This window comes from Maniola jurtina, chromosome 15, assembly GCF_905333055.1.
Source record: "Maniola jurtina chromosome 15, ilManJurt1.1, whole genome shotgun sequence".
NCBI classification, from domain to species: domain Eukaryota; kingdom Metazoa; phylum Arthropoda; class Insecta; order Lepidoptera; family Nymphalidae; genus Maniola; species Maniola jurtina.
This window is the reverse complement of record NC_060043.1, coordinates 8,790,784-8,812,212: the sequence shown is the minus strand read 5'-3', so window position 1 is coordinate 8,812,212 and position 21,429 is coordinate 8,790,784. Positions and strand designations below refer to the sequence as shown.

The 21,429-nt window shown below is 34.6% G+C and overlaps 2 protein-coding genes across 2 annotated transcripts in view; one reads left to right on the top strand and one right to left on the bottom strand.

The window, feature by feature from the left end:
- Positions 1-5,569: 5,569 nt before the first annotated feature.
- Positions 5,570-10,204, bottom strand: LOC123872684. The gene is made up of 5 exons (XM_045917131.1): positions 10,009-10,204; positions 8,955-9,003; positions 7,116-7,241; positions 6,815-6,969; positions 5,570-5,856 (listed from the first exon to the last, which is right to left on the bottom strand). The coding sequence occupies exons 1-5, from the start codon at positions 10,087-10,089 to the stop codon at positions 5,677-5,679; spliced, it is 591 nt and encodes a 196-aa protein (XP_045773087.1). The 5' UTR covers positions 10,090-10,204; the 3' UTR covers positions 5,570-5,676.
- Positions 10,205-11,367: 1,163 nt separating this feature from the next.
- Positions 11,368-21,429, top strand: part of LOC123872657 (putative phospholipase B-like lamina ancestor) — a 37,990-nt gene continuing 27,928 nt past the window's right edge. The window contains exons 1-2 of the mRNA XM_045917086.1: positions 11,368-11,551; positions 20,266-20,376. The gene's annotated coding sequence lies outside the window, so the exon portion shown is untranslated. The remainder of the gene's footprint in view (positions 11,552-20,265; positions 20,377-21,429) is intronic.

Genomic DNA, 21,429 nt, shown 5'->3' with positions numbered 1-21,429 from the left:
CTGCAAAAGCACACAGCTCTGTTGACTCAACTGTTGAAATTCAGTTTATTTTAGGAACTGCAGCAGTGCGCAGAATATTTAATACTGACATTCAGTAGATACTCTTGCTAGTTAAAATGAAATTATGTGAGAAATAATTTTGTTGTTTACGATTCTAAAATACGAGTATTATTTATGCTGAAGGTACACTAGACTCTAGAGGCGAGCCCACGGAATTATTATAAATAATGATAGAAATAATATCCGCTTTCTTTAATAACAATTCAAAAGGATATAAGTACCTACTTATGCAAATATGTATTTTTTTAAACAAATACTAATTAAAAAAAACAAAAATTAAAAAACTATTAAAACCCTTCCAAATAATAGAATGCACATTGCAGACAGATAATACCAAAACCATCTAACTTATCCTATACAAAAATACAATGCAACTGTTTCAATGCAAGCAAACAGTAACTTATCGCGGTCCACGTATTATGTAGTGACTAATAACTAATATGCCACTAGTCACGACATACGTGGCAAAAGGCTTACTCTAATTGACCACTTTTATTCTTGAGACATATAATGTAAGTATACTAATATTATTTATTAATTTCTGTTTCTATATCAATTCTTAATTCTGCGAGCGAGCCACACACGTCGAATGTAACATATTTTAGGTTCTGAAACGAGAGTTCTGTGTTGTTATTGACAGCCATAAATGCGGTTAAGAGGGCTCCCTCCGTCACTCGTTTCATACAAACGTAGTTCCGATTTCATTTGAATATTAAGCAACCAAAGTCCATGAAATTTTGCAGACATATTCTAGAAACTAATATCTATGTCTGTGGTTTTCCAGATTTCTGTTAAAATATTCGGTTTCAAAGTTACGCGGTCTTTAAAATTTACATACAAATCTTTGAGCTCCTGTAATTTTAAAACTACATATTTTTAGAAAAATCTAAAACACCACAGACACAGATATTAGTTTCTAGAATATGTCTGCAAAATTTCATGGACTTTGGTTGCTTAATATTCAAATGAAATTGGAACTACGATTGTATGAAACGAGTGGAAACGAGTGACGGAGAGAGCCCTGTTAAGCTGCTGCTTACTGTAGATATTTTTGGTGCATTAAATGTTGCAGTCGATGTGTGATGAGCTGCTTAGCTGACGTCATTGTGGCTCTTTGTTGCGTGTGGCGCGTGCGCAGCGACTAAATATGCGATTAGATAATTTGGAGAATTTGATAGAATGGTTTTGGTAACAGGACTGATCATCTGCCTGGCGATAATGGGAGTCTCCTATACAAGTACATACATACATGAAACACGTCATAACTAACTCAGAAGGGCGGTCTGACTAGTATTTACTGTGATCGCAAGACAAATAGTCCAACCTGAAGTTGCAAAATAGCAATCTGCGCAGGTCATAGACTAAGTATTGCATAAAAGAGTAGGAATTTCTCGGGTCAAGCCTTTGACTGATAAAATCGAAGGCAAGGGCGTACGATGTAGTTGAAGGCAACCAATTAGAATAGCAAATTTCATACATAAATGTCAAAAATGCGTTTCCTATATCCGTCACACTCGCATGTGAAGCGCCTAGTGTCGCAGAGGCGAGTCGAACTCAATTAGTAGAAATGTGCTACATCTAAGGTAACATCGTAAGTGCAACCGATGTAAATATTATTTTACACTAGAGAATCACACAGCTGCCTGATATAGGTTTCTTGTATTACAACTTCTAGGAGCCGCGATGTAGATTGTAGACGACTTCTACGTAGGCACGTAGAGGGGTTACGGACTATGAGTTTAATAAACTGATAATATACCTAAACTCGCTCATAACGAAGTGTGGAGTACATCATACCATTATTTGGCCTTTTGAGTATCATGATCAATACAGTCTGAAAGAATACTATACCTACTTATTTCAATCTAGAAACAATAGCACCTGCCTAGGCACCTTCTTATTAAGTATCATTGGTCAAAGTTGACCCTTCTTTGGTAAATCTGCTTTAAATATACACATAATCAATAAACCATCCTATTGTTTTATTTATTTCTTCTTGCTTTTATTGTAATTCCAGACGTATAAGATATAACTAGTATCAGTAGAAGGTAGTAATAGATTTTATAAGGAGGTCTTCTGGCTATTTATCAATTCATCAATACGACCTTTAGAGAATAGGTGAACTGGACCTGACGACCCCTGAAGATCCCTTCATTTACATATCCTAGGTCGGGTAGAAGCTAAGCTTGTGTCCTACTGCCGTAGCTTTTCGTGAAAAATGTGGCAGCCATCCTTGATTGTGCCAATTATTCTTTGTGGAATAAACAACAGACAGCCTAATGGATCAATTTCTTTTCTACCAAGCTCAAAACTACGACAAAATTTGGGTTTCATACAGCCCTTACTAGTAAACCATTAGTGGTATTGAAACATCAAAGAGTAAACTTACCGAGATTACAATTTTACATGTGCTGCTTTGAATAACAAAAACATAACAACATTTTATTGGAGACCATAATATTTGGCTAAATCGATACAAACTCAGCTATTTTTACATTTGGCAAACCCACATATTTTCACACGTACGGTACGGCAATCAAAAATGACAGCCGCTTTGGCCGGAAAAACTACAAAACGTATTCTGAATACACAACTGACCTTACACAACATGATCTAGGTGTTTGAGTCAACTAGACCGAGCTTATCCGTTACATGAATTTCATGGTCGTGTGACTGCAAGCAGACGTGTAGGATCGTAAAAGCATCTTTTTTAACCCCGACCCAAAAAGAGGGGTGTTATAAGTTTGACGTGTGTATCTGTGTATCTGTATATCTGTGTATCTGTGTATCTGTATGTCTGTGTATCTGTGCATGTCTGTGGCATCGTAGCTCCTAAACTAATGAACCGATTTTAATTTAGTTTTTTTTTTTGTGTGAAAGGTGGCTTGATCGAAAGTGTTCTTAGCTATATTCCAAGAAAATCGGTTCAGCCGTTTGAAAGTTATCAGCTCTTTTCTAGTTACTGTAAACCTTCACTTGTCGGGGGAGTTATAAATTTTTAATTTACACTTGTCATGTGTACAAGTATGACACTAGAAATCAGTGTGTAAGTATGAAGTCCCTATTAATTTACCTAATTGTGTCTAAAAACATTCTTTCTATTTTAAAGTTTTTTAATTGGTTTTTCATTTTATAAAAAAATAATTCTTTACAGTGCACACTCTATATAGCCAAATTGAACTGATTTATTGCGTTATAAAGAGTTTTCGTTAAACGAAGGGTAAAAGAAAACAATATAATTTTATGAATAACTGGTTAGTAATAAAACGATTGTAGGAAGTACAGTAAGTAAATACGTGCGAGACAATGACAACAAATAAATTTCTAAGAATTACATTGTGTTTATATTACGAAATATTTACGACTCCATGTAAGTATGGTGTAAGTCAGTGAAATTAATGTTTGTTGTGGTTTAAATAATGACGTATTGTTTTGCTATTGAGAGTGGTTGCTAAGCTGTATAGAATGTTTTAATATAAGTAGGTATAACAATAAACCTTAGCCATTTGTACGTTTTAAAGAGTTTTTCGCTAAATGGAAGTTGGCAATATAGCGTTTACACTGTATAATTACGTGTCTACTATATACCTGTCTAATATATATTTTACTTTCTTGCTATATAACATCAATCAGCTTATTTTGGTTCCTTAGACATTTATCTGTGATTTATCTGCTGCTTCACTCCTAGAATAGTCCTTTCCACTCTCCTTTCTCTGTATACATCTTTTTTATTCTGAAACACTTACCTAAATTACAATGATAAAAGATGAGAAAACCAATAACCCAGATGAACTTGAGTTTCCATCTCAATTCCTAATCCGCCTCTTTCCCGATGCACGTGTAGTCTTGCTATATACTTTTATATTAAATATGTGAAATAAAAAGGGAAATCTTGTCTATGCATAAAAAATCTTATATTTGGGGACTATCTATTTAGGGACTATTAAAGTTAACACACTTTCAGAGCAATATTGAGGGTGTCTAATGTAATCTGTATCATCTACTGCAATGTTTTTCAGATGTACTTAATGCAGCGTCTTCTACCATGATCTCATAGCGTAGAAGCTTATAGAGAAGTTGTTTTATTATGGTAATTGTATGTTTGTCACCCTTACCAAGTTCTGAAACCTGTAAAACGGTAGCGAAAAAATAGAAAAGTGCTGTGAATTTTTTTAAAGGAAAATTCAATCTATCTTGTCTACAATTCATCCAATCTAGCCGGACTTACCCAATTCATCAGTCTTGATGCGTCCATTGCAGGATATAGTCTTATTCGAGAGTGCACCTACATCTATACGCTCTGCAGTCTTTCTCGTCCAAGCGTCTCTCGCCAACTTGTAGGAGTAATCTTGCAGGGGAGTGGAGGTCATCCTACACGATTCGTAATAGGTGACGCCTTTCTTGAACGCTCTAAGGTTGCGATGACTAGCATTACATACGCAGGTATCTGCGGGAAACAGCGAGGAGCGAGAACAACGCATTCCTCGGTCTGCAGATACTAATTTGCTAAACCATGTAAGAATTTTGTGTTTATTGTACTGGATGGCAGCGCGACCGGCGAAAACAAGAACGCCAGAGAATTCAAGAAGTTTGGCGTCACTAATACTAAATTAAAGAAGTTAAATATGCAGACATAGTCGGGGGAAACTGCTATTATTTCATAATGTCACAGTAATTGTGACTACATTGATTCGTCTTACGCATGCCTCAGATCTAATTTGAGACGAGAGTATTTCTGTATGTTTTAGTGGGTATCCATGAAATTGGTCCAATTTGCTCGGTATTGTGTATTTTGAGGCACGTTCTCATATTAAGATTATTAAATATCTTTATCAGAGCATCTTAGATGCTTTTTCAATATTAAACTGCTTAAATTAGATAGCTAAATACCTACTTAATTGGACCATTTTTAATCACTACCTACACATATTATAAATGCGAAAGCGTGTTTGTTTGTTACTAACCGACTTCGAAAAAAGGAGGAGGTTCTCAATTCGTTGAAATCTTTTTTTTATCTTTCAATTATGCGTGCTTCAAAAACTTAGTGCGTGTCCGGAATCGAACCCCAGACATTCTCAAAATATAGAAAGGAGGACAACGCGACGTCTTACGGCCAAAATTAATGCTTAATCTATCTTTAACTTGTCGATAAGTTACTTAGCAACGCTGTTATTTGTCAAAAAGACTTTTGACGAATAACAACATTGCTAAGTAACTTATCGACAGATTACAGATAGGTTAATTTATTTATTTCGGCTGTTAATCTATCATCACCTTAGATCACCGCGTCTTTAAACCGTGGAAAACCTAGGGAAAACTAAAAAATTACGTAATTTCTATTGCGTAAAATACGAGTATTTTCGCACCATTTCACCTTTATGTGTTAAATATCCTGTCAAAAGTACGATTTTAGTCCTTATTTTACAGGTGAACCGTACTTTTGACATGACAGTTAACTCATGGCGCGTGAGAAGTCATTTTGGACGGAATAAAAGTTCTATTCGGAAAGTATTTTTCATAAACCCTTTATTTAAACACACTGTGTAGCTTTATTTTAAGTACGTGTATACATGGTACCTGTCAGGTAATAAGAACTCTGACACTTCTCTTACTGAGTTAGCGCCTCTTGATTTTGGGGCAATAGGAGATGGTGTGTGCGCGGTCGCCCGTTGCCCCACACCGCGGGCAGACGTACGATCGCAGGACGGGGCACTGCACGCGACCATGCGCGTCCTTCAGTGCATGTGTGTTGTACCACATCTCTGCATGCCTGTTCTTCTTACAAAACCCGCACTCCTGGAATTTAAACCAATAAACGAAGTTTCAATATTACAAGTAACAAAGACTCATAAAGGTAACTTCGCACAACTTAAAGAACATTATAAACGACTCTCAGGTATACAGCTTTCCTCACTATACTCCATCCATCAAAAATCCATCAAAAATATGCTCCTGGCAAAAGCATATTATACAATCGAAGATTATGTAAATGATAAAAAGCATGGATTTAAGTCGCTCCAGCAATGCGCGGGGCTGCAATTGCTTTTATAAAATGGAATATTATTGTAAATTGAAAAGAGCAACCGCCGAGTTTCTTGCTGGTTTTTGTCGGTAGGTGCGGCATTCCGAACCAGTAGTAAATTATTTTGACGATCCAAAGGAATTTTAAAAGTTTATTTGAATAAAAATCTAATTCTATTCTATGTTTTGCTTCACCGTTACGGCAAGTTACTGCTTAAGAGGGGTCTCTCCGTCACTAGTTCAATACAAACGTAGTTCCAATTTCATTTGAATATTAAGCAACCAAAGTCCATGAAATTTTGCAGACATATTCTAGAAACTAATATCTATGTCTGTGGTTTTCCAGATTTCTGTTAAAATATTCGGTTTCAAAGTTACGCGGTATTAAAAATTCACATACAAACCTTTGAGCCCCTGTAATTTTAAAACTACATATTTTTAGAAAAATCTAAAACACCACAGGCACAGATATTAGTTTATAGAATATGTCTGCAAAATTTCATGGACTTTGGTTGCTTAATATTCAAATGAAATTGGAACTACGATATTAGGGAGTAAGTGACGGAGAGAGCCCTGTTAAAACGCTCATGACTCCGAAAAGGAGGAGGCGTGTACCTGATATCGAACCCCTGATTCCCGACTAAAGAGCCAACGTCTTAACCGCTACGCTATCACCGCTTTTCTTTTGCAAGATCATGCAAAATAAATTAATTTACAGTTACTATGTACTTACGATTTGTTTTTGCATCATAAATCGTTGCTGGCGCAGAGTTTGCACATATTTCAGGATGAGGCTGAACTGGTCCGATGGCAGCGACAGCAGCGCAGCGCGCTCAACGCACATCATGCTCTCAAAGTCCAAGCGATGCTTTGGCTCTGGAGTGTTCCCTGCAATCACACAGAGTTGTGCCTGGCTCAGACATCTTTAGGTAGCCTCTGCGATGTAGGAGTGCTATCAATCGCTTATTTATAGAATTTTTGATGGTTCAGTGGAGAACGCTGTTACTTAGTATAGAAAAACAAAAATCATTTACCTGTTTGGGATCCTTTTGGTTTGTTTTTAGACTTTAAAGCCTTTTGGGGATTCGAGACATCTTGGTTCTTAATCATCAACTTGGCTTCTAAAACCGCAGGATCCCTTTTTACAGCAACCAAAGCTTCTAGAATAAAAATAATAAGAAGTGTGAGCTTAGCAGTATGTGTTCGACTTTAAAATCTATACATATAATAAAATTGTAGAAAAGTGGTGTCTGTACAATGGAAATATATAAAAAAAAGTAGCAGGCGTTGTTATTATATCGATGCCGAACCCGAAATTGTAATTAATTTTTTTTTGTCTGTTTGTCTGTTTGTCTGTGTGTTTGTGCACGCTAATATCAGAAACGGCTTATTCGATTTAGATACGGTTTTCACTAATATATTGTAGTAAGCTTCACTTAAAATTTAGTGTTTATTTCATGTCAATCGGTTCATAAATAAAAAAGTTATGTCAATTTAAAGAATCACGGCGAACATTTTTAACGTACATGCTGCCCGAAAAGTCACTATTCCACGCGAACGAAGTCGCGGGCACAGCTAGTAAGGACTAAAATCGTACATTTCACACAAAGTCAAAATGGCGCGTGAGATTGTTTCAGGCATTATACATTACTTTACGGGACAAATGTACTACCTACATACGTAAAGGTTTATAGTTTTTTATTATTTTAACACTCAAAATATTTAATAAATAAATAATTATTTTTAAATAAGCCTTTATTTATTAAACTATACCTACTTTTTCTGTATTCTAAGGATACCTACAAGTGCTGTTACAATTTTTTTGTACAATATACCTAGGTATTATTTTACACAAATAATACCTATGTTTTATGTGAATATATAACGTAATGCTTTCTTTACACATTTATGTACCAACAGGCACTAGACCTCTAATACACGTAGGTACGCTGGACTTACGATTGCAACTCGAGTTTGTTTCGTCACGTTGGCGCTGATAGAAGCAGTGTGCGTCTAGTTTTGCGCCGCTGTTGATTTCAGCAGTGAGCGCCATGTGAGCGTAATCAGAACTACCTAAATGCTAGTGCGGAGGCACCTGGCAAGTCAACATAGTACCGACACCATCAACACGAATACCATTTACCCAAAAGGCACAAAGTGCCTTTTAATTTCTGGTATGCTCGGTGGGGCGCTTCGAATCGGCACAAAAAATAACTGTCATCTTGTATGGCATACGTCTTCCAGAGTGTAGGCACCATACCACTACATGAGTAAACTCAAATATTTTAATGAGTACTTTAAAATCATCATTAATTTTATAATCACGACAAGTAAAATGACTGGTAAAACAGAATAACGTGGAAAATTAAAAACCTTGACCCAGTTTTCAATGGAACGTGGATGAAATTCTGTACCTTTTTCATTCGATAAAGGAAAATTTCATGGATATTATATATTTTCAGATACCTACAAACTTACTTTAAAACAAAAACTTAACCGGCGTTTTGTGTTTTGAAGTCAGGTGGGCGTAATAACTTGGTACCTGCCTCACAACCTTAAAATCTTAGTTTGCTAATATTATAAATAGATATTTCTCCAGTACCTACTTAGGCTATTTTTAACTTTACTACTTAATTTAGGTTTACTTTAGATTAAGATATTTTGTTGATTTTATGTTGAGGTACAATAAATAAGTTAACAGAACAATATGTTGGTAATTACCTATATCTATATTATAAAATATTAATTTTACGTACCTAATATTTACTTACCAATTACCATGTTATAGGAGATGTATAATATTACTTTCCATGTTATACCATGTATCTAGTAACTACCTACTTAGTTAAAACATGTAAGAAGCATAAAATTACCTTTTTGCTCTTGCGATATTGTCTTAGTAGCATTATTAGGTGTTGCATTCTGAAAAAAAGTTACAACATATTTTATAATTTATAAGTACACACAAACAAACAGGCAATCCAAACCTGTGGTACATAGTTAGATTCAATTAACGATTTAAGAGGAAATAGGTACCTAACTAAATACCTACTTTATTAAAAGTTTGTCTATTAATTAGAATTAAAAACATTTAAGTAAAGTATATTATACTAGAAGATGCCGGTTTTGGATTTCGGTTTTTTAAAATTCCGTGGGAACTCTTTGATTTTCCGGGATAAAAAGCAGCCTTTGTCCTTCCCCGAGATGTATCCCATGTCTGTACCTTTCATTAAAATCGGTTTAGTGGTTGGGCCGTAAAAACATAGCAGTCAGACAGACAGACAGACACAACTTCGCATTTATAATATTAAAATTATTATAGTATGGATTATTAGGTAAATAGCATTTTTATTTGTCTGGTAAGTAGGTATGAGTAGGTAAGTAGGTATTATAATTAAGGTATTATAATATTATCAAATATGTACGTAGATAATGAGTAAATATAGGTTAATAGTTAATTATTATTATTGTGAGGTTAATTGCGATTCAAATGTTAGATATATAAATCTTGAACCTATTTTAATTAATTACAATTACGTCTATTCATCGCTTACTAATTAACATTATTTATCACGTTATAATAGGTATTGTGAGAAATAATTGTTTAGGCTTTTACTTAAAAAAAGAGATTTTCGCGCTTAAGGAAAAAGTCACAAAAACAAATAGAAAAATAATTCTCTAACTTATTGTCTTATAACTTAATGGCTGACAAATCCTAACATAAGTAAAAATTACCACGTGATATGCGACATGATTTTCCTTGGTAGCAAAATGTAAATTTGTATCGTACAAAGAAAATTTACCAAATAAATAGCTTTGTATAAAAATATAAAACAAAATTTAATCATTTTTTGGCTTTGGACAATAGTTTAGTTGTATTTATTCGTGTCTGAATAACCTAATAGAATTGCCCTAATTTCTACTTACCACACGAGATTTTTTAGGCACTTTTTGTTGCAATGTGCTTGTTTCGTCGAAAGAACTTTCGGTGATAGTGTTAATATCCATTGTCACAAAAAAAACTCAGTTCCAATAAAAAATCTTACAACAAGTTACCAAGCAAAGAAATACTAAGTTAATATTCTGATGCACCTCCCAGATTATAATATCCTACTCTATGCCAGATATGTTAAAAATACATAACTACCCTCAATCAAGTCATGATTTTATATAAATTGATTAGATCCTTAACTTGAATTTTTAATTTATGATGTTGCTCATAAAATATTCGGAACTAAAATTCAATGTTATTTTGCCTTGAATAGAATTTTGTTTAAAATTCAATCTTTTGTTTCTTGTTTTTATTTAAATAATATTACATACTTGAGACTATAGTGTCATCTATGATCTTAGTATAGAACTAAGTGTTCAATTTTACGAATCTCTACGAACAAACTGAATTGCCTGAACGCACTAAGTTTATTACATGACTATATTGGTACGTGATATTGTTAAGACTACACAGATGGCGTCACCATGCACAAAATTTAAATTTTAAGTAATGTACTATGATTTCAAGCTCTCAATATTTAAAATAAAATAAAATTAAATATAATTAATACGTACTTGATATTATTATATGTAAATGCAAAGTGCGTCTGTCTGTCACGTGTGGCTTTTCAAAGCCTATCCGTTTGACCGATTTTGATGTAATTTGATACAGATGTAGCATGCATCCCGGGGAAGGACAAGGGCAATGTTTGGTCACAAAATTAAAGCCACAGGATTTTTAAAAATCTAAATCCACATGGTCGAAGTTGCGGGCATCATCTACTACCTACTTGGTAAAGAGCAGAGAGAGTACCTAATTCTTTACGGGCTTGCATTCTGGAGACGGATATAAAGTAGGTAGGTACCAAACACTTATCTATTTTTTATCCAAAAAAATTAAAGAGTTTCCACGGGATTTTTAAAAAACATAAAACTACGCGGTCGAAGTCGCGGGCATCATCCATTTAAATATAAAACAAATTATAACTACGTATCAAATTTCAAAGGATTAAAATCTCAATACAAAATTTAGTTTACTGGGGTAGTTTACTGGGAGAAAGCGAGCCATTTACCAATGAAAGATGAAAGCAAACGTCTTACAACTAGGATACTGCATCGTGTCCAATTTTTTTTTTATTGAGCTCTAAAGTAGATACGATTTTTTTCGTTATAAAATACCATCCTTAAATATTTATTTTAAATACTGATTGAAAAAGTAATAAATTATAAACCATCGTTAAAATTAGTTTATTCGGTTAAAAGTGACATTCGCGTTGCTAACTATCGCTCTATCAGTAGAGCCGTCATGCGCTTGCGACGGCCACTAATCGTCATTTCGATGTAACCAAGTGCGGTCGTGTCTTGTAGGGCTCATTGTAGTTCGCTCGAAAGCCCTTATTAGTGCCAATTCAAATGTAGTCCCTTCTGTGTGTCCTACGTCAAAGGCCACCTGAACTTCGAGAGGAAAATCGATGCTAACGTAAGTTGTTGGCTATTTTTCTATGGATTTTCATTACTCATTCGACATATTGCACAACTATAGCACAATGCAAAGGTTTTTCCTGAAAAAATATCCATTCTATAAGTTGCTTTGGGCTTGACACTGATATTTATAATATTCTCGTTTGTATCAGATATACCTGGGTGCAAAGTTCTTATTTGGTACACTTTCTCTTAGGTCGCTTAGCAAATCCGTGATCTTTATCGAGTTTCCAGCGCAGATTTCTCTTAAAGTAGAATATAATATAATAATGTTTTGCTTTACGTACTATTCTTATGCTTGTATTACAATGGTCTGGTCATCTTTACAATAGTATCGTAACAGGAAAATAATGCGCAAGAAATTACCGATACCTACCTCAAAATGTAGTAGCTTTTGGAAATCATTGGACGGGGTATGTCTAGACATGGGGCACTTGACCTCAATCGGATTGTGAACCGAACAATGTCCCCTCATTCGGTTAAAGAACACGTGGTTCGTATATTTAGAACGTCGCGAGGCAGGCGGGACATGTCATTTACGCAAAAAATATTCCTCATAATGATTCATAATAATATTATGTTCCTATTAGAGCGTAGGTTATCTACTTGAATAAAATGAAGGCATAATATCGGTTCTGGCAATTAATGTTCTGTTGGTATATGGTCAGAAAAATTTGAATTTGTACTTACCAAATATTTCCATTTACTACTCTAATGAAAATATTTGCTGCAAGCTGGCATTTTTCGACAAGACATTTTCATAAAACGAACTCCCTCTGTCAATTTTGGCTCTTTGTGTGCGATAAACTCACAAAATTATTCTTAAACTAGCTAGTTTTCACCAGTGGATAAAATAATTCAGGGAGAAGGTTCAAGTGTATCTAAATATACAAAAGAAAAAGCTGACTGACTGACTGACTGACTGACTGACTGACTGATCTTTTAACGCACATCTCAAACTACTGGGCAGATCGGACTGAAAGTATGCAGATCATAGTATTACAGTTTAATGATGCAGATAGTTATTATGACGTAGACATCCGCTAAGAAACTAAACTAACTAGGTTATTGGTTAAAATATTCCTTTAGCTTCGTTATTTAACCTCGTGGTAGTGCCTATCAGTAGGTTACCTACCTATAGCCTCTACAAACATTTCGCGTAGTTCAGGAAATTATCTTTTGTAGTCTGCCTTGAGTTACTGGAATTCTATCAAATTGTACTAACTGAGGTCGATGTTCATGTTATCTTAAGTAATTCTCACGTTTTAAGTCAACCTGATATGTATGTAGTCTTTAAATAATGTTTTATGGTGTCCTTATCTGTTGCCTAACTATGACGTAACAGATAACATCGATCCATAGCCACTAAAGTAATCAATCAAAAGTTCCATGCGACAACTATGGAAAATTTTAAACACTGCACTTAGGTACGGAAAATTTGGTGTAAACAAACAATCAGATTGGAAATCCCCTACAATAATTTATAAGTTAAAATAATTGAAACCTTAATACTACCACAAGTGCTTTAGATTAAAAGAGATTTTCTCATTCGGCTTAATATATAAACCTGTAGGAGGTGTAAGAACTAGCAAGCGCATTTTTCAGTACTGAAAAGGCAAGTGGCGACAGAAGCTTCGGGTGATAAAAATGTGTAAACAGTGAAAAATGCACCTCCATCAGCGATGATGCGCGAATGAATTCGTTACCTATGTAACGAACAGACACACAAACATTAACTGTGATATTTAAAGAATATTTTACCTAATACCGATTCATCCATGGAATCACAAAAATTCTAGAAACTTGATGACGCATCTAAATGTTAATGAGTGGAATTTAACTGATAAGATAAATGATAAGGTTTAGATAATGTTTCTCAGGGTGTCCTTTACGTTAAGCATTTAGGGGGAAAAATTGTGTAGCAGGGAAAATGACGTGTCTGTAACTCGCTACTTACTTGGTCAGTTAGGTTCATTATACCATGAAAGTCAGCTATTTATAAAGAACCGGAAAGCTCTTAAATCTCGAGTGTATGAAAATATCCTGAAGTTTTAAAATATTTATTACTTAAATCAAAGGTTTGTGTTGCAATATATTAGCCAGTTGCATATCAGATTGTTAAAATCACGAATAATAGAACTTTAATGAAAGTGAAATTCGTTGCACAAGTCATGGTATGAACTTTAAAATGGTATGAATACTGACTTGTGCCCACTTTGCTTTTATTTGGTCATAATATTATAACTTTAACTGACATAGTCCAGCAACAAATTATTCTGTTTTTCCTCTGAGTATCTACAGCACTTTAAGAAATAGAGCAAAGGCCAATTAATATTCGTCATTTGAATATTTACCGAGCATCAACCTTGATTAAATATTTTACATTACATTAAATGAAAACTTTAATAGGTAGGTACTACTTACTGATCCGCCCCAGCTTCCTCCAGAAAATCCTTTCTTAGTCAGGTTTTTTTATAAAATATGTCATTCAACCATATTCAACGCAGTTTATGCAGGTTTATCCTCTTGTATATTATCGATAATATAAGTATTTACAATCAAATTATATTAAGTAGGCGCCCACTGCCCAAGGTGTACGACAATAATTAATTATTCGTTCTAAATATTTGCAAAGATTTCGATTTGACGATAGACAAGTGTAAATTAAAAATTTATAACACCCCCGACGATCCAAAGTATCTGAGTTTTCCAAAACATCATTTTTAAATAAATAATTATGTATCTAGGCAACGTCCATCTTGACAGTTTGACATTTGTCAATTGACATAATATTATGAACCTAACAGTTAGTTAACCTTCTTTTCTACAAGAAAACTAGAAAAGAGCTGATAATTTTTAAACGGCTGAACCAATTTTTTTAGATTATAGCTAAGAACACTCTCGATCAAGCTACCTTTCAAACAAAAAAAAACTAAATTAAAATCGGTTCATTCGTTTAGGCGCTACGATGCCACAGACAGATACACAGAAACACAGATACACAGATACACACGTGAAACTTATAACACCCCTCTTTTTGGGTCGGGGGTTAAAAAATAAAATTTAAGGAAATCTAGATTGAAAGTAACTAGGGGACAGGAAAAGATAATAAATTTTCATACTATGGTGTTTTCCAGATGTTTTGATCAGTACCGTCATGCAACCAGGTAAATTGATTTCCTTATCGTGTATTATAGGATACGTTTACGTTATATACTCATCGATCATCAAGTCATCACTCTCAGGGCACGCTTTTATGAGTCTATCATACATAAGTCAGCAGTTAGCACAAAGATTGTAGATGGCTGAAAACATGGCCTCTGTGTAAGGTCATTTTATACACTTCATAATTATTTTATTTTTTCGGTGTCTGCTTTTTATTTTTATTATACCTACTTATTTTTGTCAGATAAGTAAATTATAACTGAATGATGGAGTCGAAAAATATATGTTAATTTTAATTTAAAATATGAAGGCTATTCTAATCTATTAGAAGTAGGAAGTAAATTCACGAATCTAGTATTGCATGGAGTTTGAAGAATGAACTGTGTCTAAAATAGGAGAAAAATATTCTCCTCTTTATTATATACTAGCTGATTCCCACGACTTCGTTCGCGTGGTTGTAGGTTTTTTAAAATTCCCGTGGGAACTCTTTGATTTTCCAGGATAAAAAGTAGCCTATGTGCTAATCCAGGGTATAATCTATCTCCATTCTAAATTTCAGCCCAATCCGTCCAGTAGTTTTTGCATGAAGGAGTAACAAACATACACACACACACACACATACAAACTTTCTCCTTTATAATATTAGTGTGATTTAGATAGCAAAATACATAAGTAAAACATACATTATGTATCTAGTATCTACATAGATGCATGATTGCTATTTCTATGTATGAGTTGGTATCTAGCGGTGTATCAATTTATTATTAGGTATTTATCATCTACGAGTATGTGACGAGCTTGATTGATGTTTTCCGGGTTACATATTTGTGACAGTGTTACACATTCGTTATGGGTTTTTAATTCTCCAAGTACATTTAAATAGATGTAAATAACAATACATAATATTATAATAATTTAAATATCTGCGAACGGGTTGATCCCAGTCAGCCTCGCTCATCAACTGAGGCGACTGGGGTTCCGTGGCAGTTCGCTCGCAGCCAGGATGCGGAAAGCGGTCTTGCTAGACTCGGCTAGGATAGTTCGCCGTTTTCTCAACCTATCGCCCTGACCCCCGGCCGTTTGGTCTCCCCTGCCGGGGTGTAATCCTCCGCCCGGTATATGTATTTATGTAATAACTAGCTGGACCCAGCATGCGTTGCAATGCCGTAAACAAACATGATTTTTTTTATTCATATATACTTAGTTTTTTTTGATGCAGGAACCATCTCGGGCACCCTCACCCTACCAAAGTTTCATAAAAATCTGATCAGCGGTTTAGCCGCCTATAGAACACAAACATACAAACATTGATTTTTATATATAAGATTGAAGAACGCATCTAGTGCACTCTGGTACCTACGAGTAACAAACGTACATATAGTTATTTAAATTAGTAGCTGTACACCAAGTAGTAGAGTTGCAAATTAGTATCTACATTCTACACATTCTTTGCATTTATACCTACCTACTCACTGATGTAGACGGAGCACCACATTATGTTAATTATAAAGTTAATTATTACATTGCCATTCAGCGCTATTTTTCAAATTATCAACCATGTGACGAGTTTGAATGATGACCTATTGTCGTACTTAACAGGTTTTTCTACCTATCGTTGCAAGGAATTTCAATGATAATATCTAAGATTAATGGATCTATGTAAACTCGAGATAAATTACCGACTTCTACGAATCAGTCGCATAGTTTACTCGTATTTTTAACTTGTCCCCTGTTTTTTCCTTAAACAATATTTGCATGATAAGTAGGAAGGTTATATTTAATTTAAATATAAGTACCTAAGAATGCATTCTGTTGATCTGTTTTCATTTAATCGTATGCTAATGGGCGATTCCTTGGTATTTAGTAAAGATATAGCGTGATAAGATTACCAAAGAACCTCTCGTATTGAAGATTAGAGGTCAAGTATTTGTCTTCTAAGGAAAGACCACCTCGGAGGACCCGCGCCCGTAATCGTTCATCTTATCACGCAGACTAATTGTTTGTTTATAGACGGCAGCGGCGACCGTACATGTTATTAGGTGATGATGAGTTTCGGGTGACCTGTTGAAGCCGCATAAGGGCGCATTTCCACTGAAAGCTATATAAATGAACGGATTACAATATATTATGCTATCGCAATCGCATATTGGTAAATTATTTTGACGATTCAAAAGGACTTGTATAAGTTTATTCGAATAAAAATATATTCTATTCTATTCTAATCGAACTAAATGCATCTGGCATTATTTGTTGAATACATACATAATACATATATTTTCCAAGATATTTATTTATGAATGCGAATTTTTTTTGTTATCTTTTTACGGTACAGCCGCTGAAGCGATCTATATTTGGCACAGGGGTAAATAAGTGCGTCCTGATAATCCGGAAAATCAAAGAGAGACCGGTTGTAGAGAGTAGCTGTACAGGTTCTATTAACAGCTTATTGTACCAAGTTTGAACTCAATCGGAACAGATGAACAATAATTTTATGTTGATTTGATTGATGATTGTAAATTGAATAGTGATTAATTACATCCTTTATTTATAGCTGTTAGATATACCTACTCGTAAGCTCGTATACCGACGTCCTTGTAACTTGGATAATATTTAATCAACCATTCGTCTATCAACTCCTACAAAATGATAGCCCTTTACTTTTTACAGATTTACTGTTTACTTTTCTCGCTTTGTCTAATGCGAAGATTTGATGTGACGAAGGCTTTATTTCTGTTGCCTTAGTGCAGACAAACTTCATAAAGAAGTACCTAATAGTAATATTGTGTTACGCAATGCCCACAGATTAATTTTGTTATTGTTACCCACAACCTTCGCTAAATACAGATCATCTCAGACAGACTCTTAGACAGATTTATCTCCATAGTACTAACTAGCGGATAAGTGCGAGTCGGACTCGCACACAAAGGGTTCCGTGCCATCGTACAAGATATACGTAACACTAACACTTTTATGTAGAACACTGCAAGTTAATATGCTTTAGTAATTTTTTTTCGTGAACACACTTTGATTTTTTTGTGATGTAGGTAACCACAAAGACAGTTTTTGGATTTTTTCCTTTACTTGTGCTATAAGATCTATCTACCTAACCTATTGGTTTTCTTGACAGACACGATAGACCGACAGACGGACAGATAGACAGTTAGATGGACAGACAGATAGACAAACAGTCAGACAACAAAGTGATTTTATAAGGGTTGCTTTTTTCTTTTGAAGTACGGAATATTATTGTAAATTGGAGAATTGAAAAGAGCAACCGCCGAGTTTCTTGCTGGTTATTCTCGGTAGGAACGGCATTCCGAACCTGTGGTAAATTATTTGACGATTCAAAAGCACTTGTAAAAGTCTATTTGAATAAAAATCTATTCTATTCTATTCAAAAAAGTATGTGCCTAATGCATTATTTGTGTTTTATATATTATTAGGATTATTATTTGATAAGATATATTTAAATATTTAAATCCTAATCCTAATATAATATTATAATTAATGTGAAAGATCCACACTTTCACATTAATTATAATATTATATTAGATTAGTTTGGATGTTTGTTACTCAATCGCGCAAATACGGCTGAACGGATTTGGATGAAATTTGGAATGGAGATAGATTAGGTATACCCTGATACACATAGGCTACTTTTTATCCCGGAAAATCAAAGAGTTCCCGCGGGATTTTGAAAAATGTAAATACACGCGGACGAAGTCGCGGGCATCAGCTAGTATTTAAATAATACTTGCTTACTTCGTTCCAATATTATCGTTCGTCGTTATAATATTTTGGTTTATTTTTGACTTTTTGACCTGTTCTTTGTTACATTTTTGGGCATTATACGTGACGTGACGTCAACAAGGTCTCCAGTATTATTATTTAGATTCTGTAAAGAAATCTCGCAGTCACCCAGTTTTAGAGACCTCTAAAATATTTTTTCTATTGAAGTAACGGGAACATGCAAACAATCGAATCCGGTCAGACTAGTAAATCATTGATCTAGAAACGCTTGTTTTTGTATTGTAATATCGACGAGGTCAATTTTTACGAACTTTTAACAAATATTATGCTGTACTTTCAACTCATACAAGATAGTGCATCGCATACTATGTATAGGTAGGTATTGTCAGAGATTCTATTTATTATTTGAAAATAATCCGTTCTAACTTCCAATATAAAGAGAGTTTATATCTTATCGACCATGCATCAAAAGAACTAGAAACCGTAATAAGTTCGCAACTCCTACGCTCCGCCTTAGAAAATTGGGAAAGTTGTTTGTGGGAATGAGTGTAATATCTATACTAATAAATAAAATTGGAGTGTCTGTCTGTAATTTCGAAATAACTACCGCATATTAAGGTCATATCATATGCCGACTTTCAAAAAGGGAGTTGTGTTTTTCTACCTATGTACACCGAAATCTCCGAGATTTCTGAACCGATTTGCGTCATTTCTTTTTTAATCGATAGAGGAACTTTGCGACATTGTTTCATAAAAAAATTTGGAGACCAACTCCTCAATCCTGATGCTGCAGGGGATCTGACCAATCCACGCGGGCGAAGCTGCGGGCATCAGCTAGTTTTATAATAAAATTCCACAGTCAATATTAGACTTGCCTTTACAAAAGTTTAAAAAATCCATTAAAAGTATGCTCCTGGCAAAAGCTTATTACACAATCGAAGATAAAAGTCTTTTTGAATAAAAATCTATTCTATTCTATTCTAAATCCATATTGTGTAGTAAGAGGTACAGGTAAACCACCAGGGTAAAGTTTGTAAGTTTGGATGTAAAGGGTAAAGCTCCAGAACTAATGATCTGACTAAGTAAATTCTTTCACTGTTAGATAGTTCAATTTTCCCGAGTTAGTACTATAGACTATAATTTATATCACGCGGACGAGGTCGTGGGTTTAAAGCTAGTAGGTAGGTACCATAGATCTATAACATAAAAGAAGAACTGGCTGAATGACATATAATATTAACGTACAGCTTAAACCTCTAGGTCTAGAAAGAGATTTTCCATACACTTACCTACGTTTTATCTAACGTAAACTCCCACTAAGAAAGTATTTTGAGGAATTCCAAAGAGGTCTGAAAAACCTAAAACGCAAAAGAAGTCGCGGGAAAATTTTAGTTTAAAGCGACCAGAGGCAACGGATCCTAGTTTTTTTTATAAAACTTACAGATTTAGAGTTACAGAAACGGAAGGGTTGCCTATCAATGGGGTGAATGACCATGTTGCAAAATGACGATATCGCCATAACGTCGTGAATCTTTTTTTTTTTAATGAAAATATTATAATAAACGAATTACTTGACTCTTGATATTCGAACGCCATAACAACTAAATAGACATGAATGCTAAATGCCCTAGAAGCAAAACGTCTGGGGTGGAAGAAACATAGATAGCATGCCACTTTTCAAACTGCCCTTGCTTATTAGGAGTATGAGCTTGCGAAAGCTACATATTCTCGTTTTGTGCCGCAAGTTGTTTATTTTACATTATTTTATTTATCTTTTTTATTTGATGTTGTTTGCAGATCAGTAGCGGTCTAAATCAGTCGATTGGCCGTACAGACCGTTGTCACCAGGTCCATCCCGATGGGTTGAGAACGCCGACATTCTGTGTTTGTGGGCACACCACTGACGCTGTGAGTATCAACTAAATTCTTTTAATAGGTAGGTATTAAGAGTAGAGTATAGTGTATTCAACTATAAAGAACTATAAACTAATTATAGGAAATATTTACCATCCGGTAAATTCGACTTAATTTGAGTTTAATGATTAGATAGATCAATAGAAATCAATAGAAAATGATTAGATTAGAGAAAGTTACACCAATCTTATGCCACATACTTAAATGCTACTTACTTTGTATTTAGAGATGTGGCATAAGATTTAAAATCCCATAAATACCTGCCTATTTCAGATCATGACCATTTATCGAAGCAGAATTAAATAAACTGGGTTAACTTCTTATGGAAGTACTTACCTATTAAGTTGACGTAAAAATTATGGAATAACCCCGTAAATTGTTAATTAATTGTCTAAATAACGGAGATTTTTATAAGCATTATGTGTACACGATAAGTACAATGTACTTACAACAAGTAGGTACCTACTTGTTGTGTACATGATATTATTTCTGCCAGAATAAATGCCACAAAAATGTTAATTATTATCGTACGTAATATATTTATATGTTCGTCATTTAGTTAACTTATAATTAATTTCAGTTGATACATTTTTATTTAGAGTTTAGAGTTTTAGACCAATCGAAACAGGCAAACAATTGAGGTTAATTTGACAATACAAGTCTGTAATCTGTTAATTGCCAAACGATATAATTTGTTCAAAGCAACGCAACCAACATCCTTCTGAGTATTCTAGAATTATTGGAATAGTTTCGAGCCTCTCTACAAGATTAGATGAGGACATCAGTAGGAGAACAAGAGTAACCGACATAACTCAACGAGTTGCTAAGCTGAAGTGGCAATGGGCATAAAATAGGCAGGGCACATAGTTCGAAAAACCGGTAGACGTTGGGATCCTAAGCTGCTGGATAGACGACCTCAAACACTGGCAAGGAGCCGCTGGATTCAGGAGGAGGCGCAAGAACGTAGCGTGTCGAAATCCCTACGAAATACCTTCGTCCAGTTGTGAACGTTTATCGGTTGACGATGCTGATAGTGATGAATGGAGA

What these genes read in the sequence shown, in the direction of transcription:
- LOC123872684 (XM_045917131.1), bottom strand. Translation starts at nt 10,089, where the DNA reads ATGGATATTAACACTATCACCGAAAGTTCTTTCGACGAAACAAGCACA. An exon ending in AATATCGCAAGAGCAAAAAG is followed by an intron (nt 7,242 to 8,954) that starts GTAATTTTATGC and finishes TTTTTATTCTAG; the next exon opens with AAGCTTTGGTTGCTGTAAAA. An exon ending in ACCAAAAGGATCCCAAACAG is followed by an intron (nt 6,970 to 7,115) that starts GTAAATGATTTT and finishes GTGTGATTGCAG; the next exon opens with GGAACACTCCAGAGCCAAAG.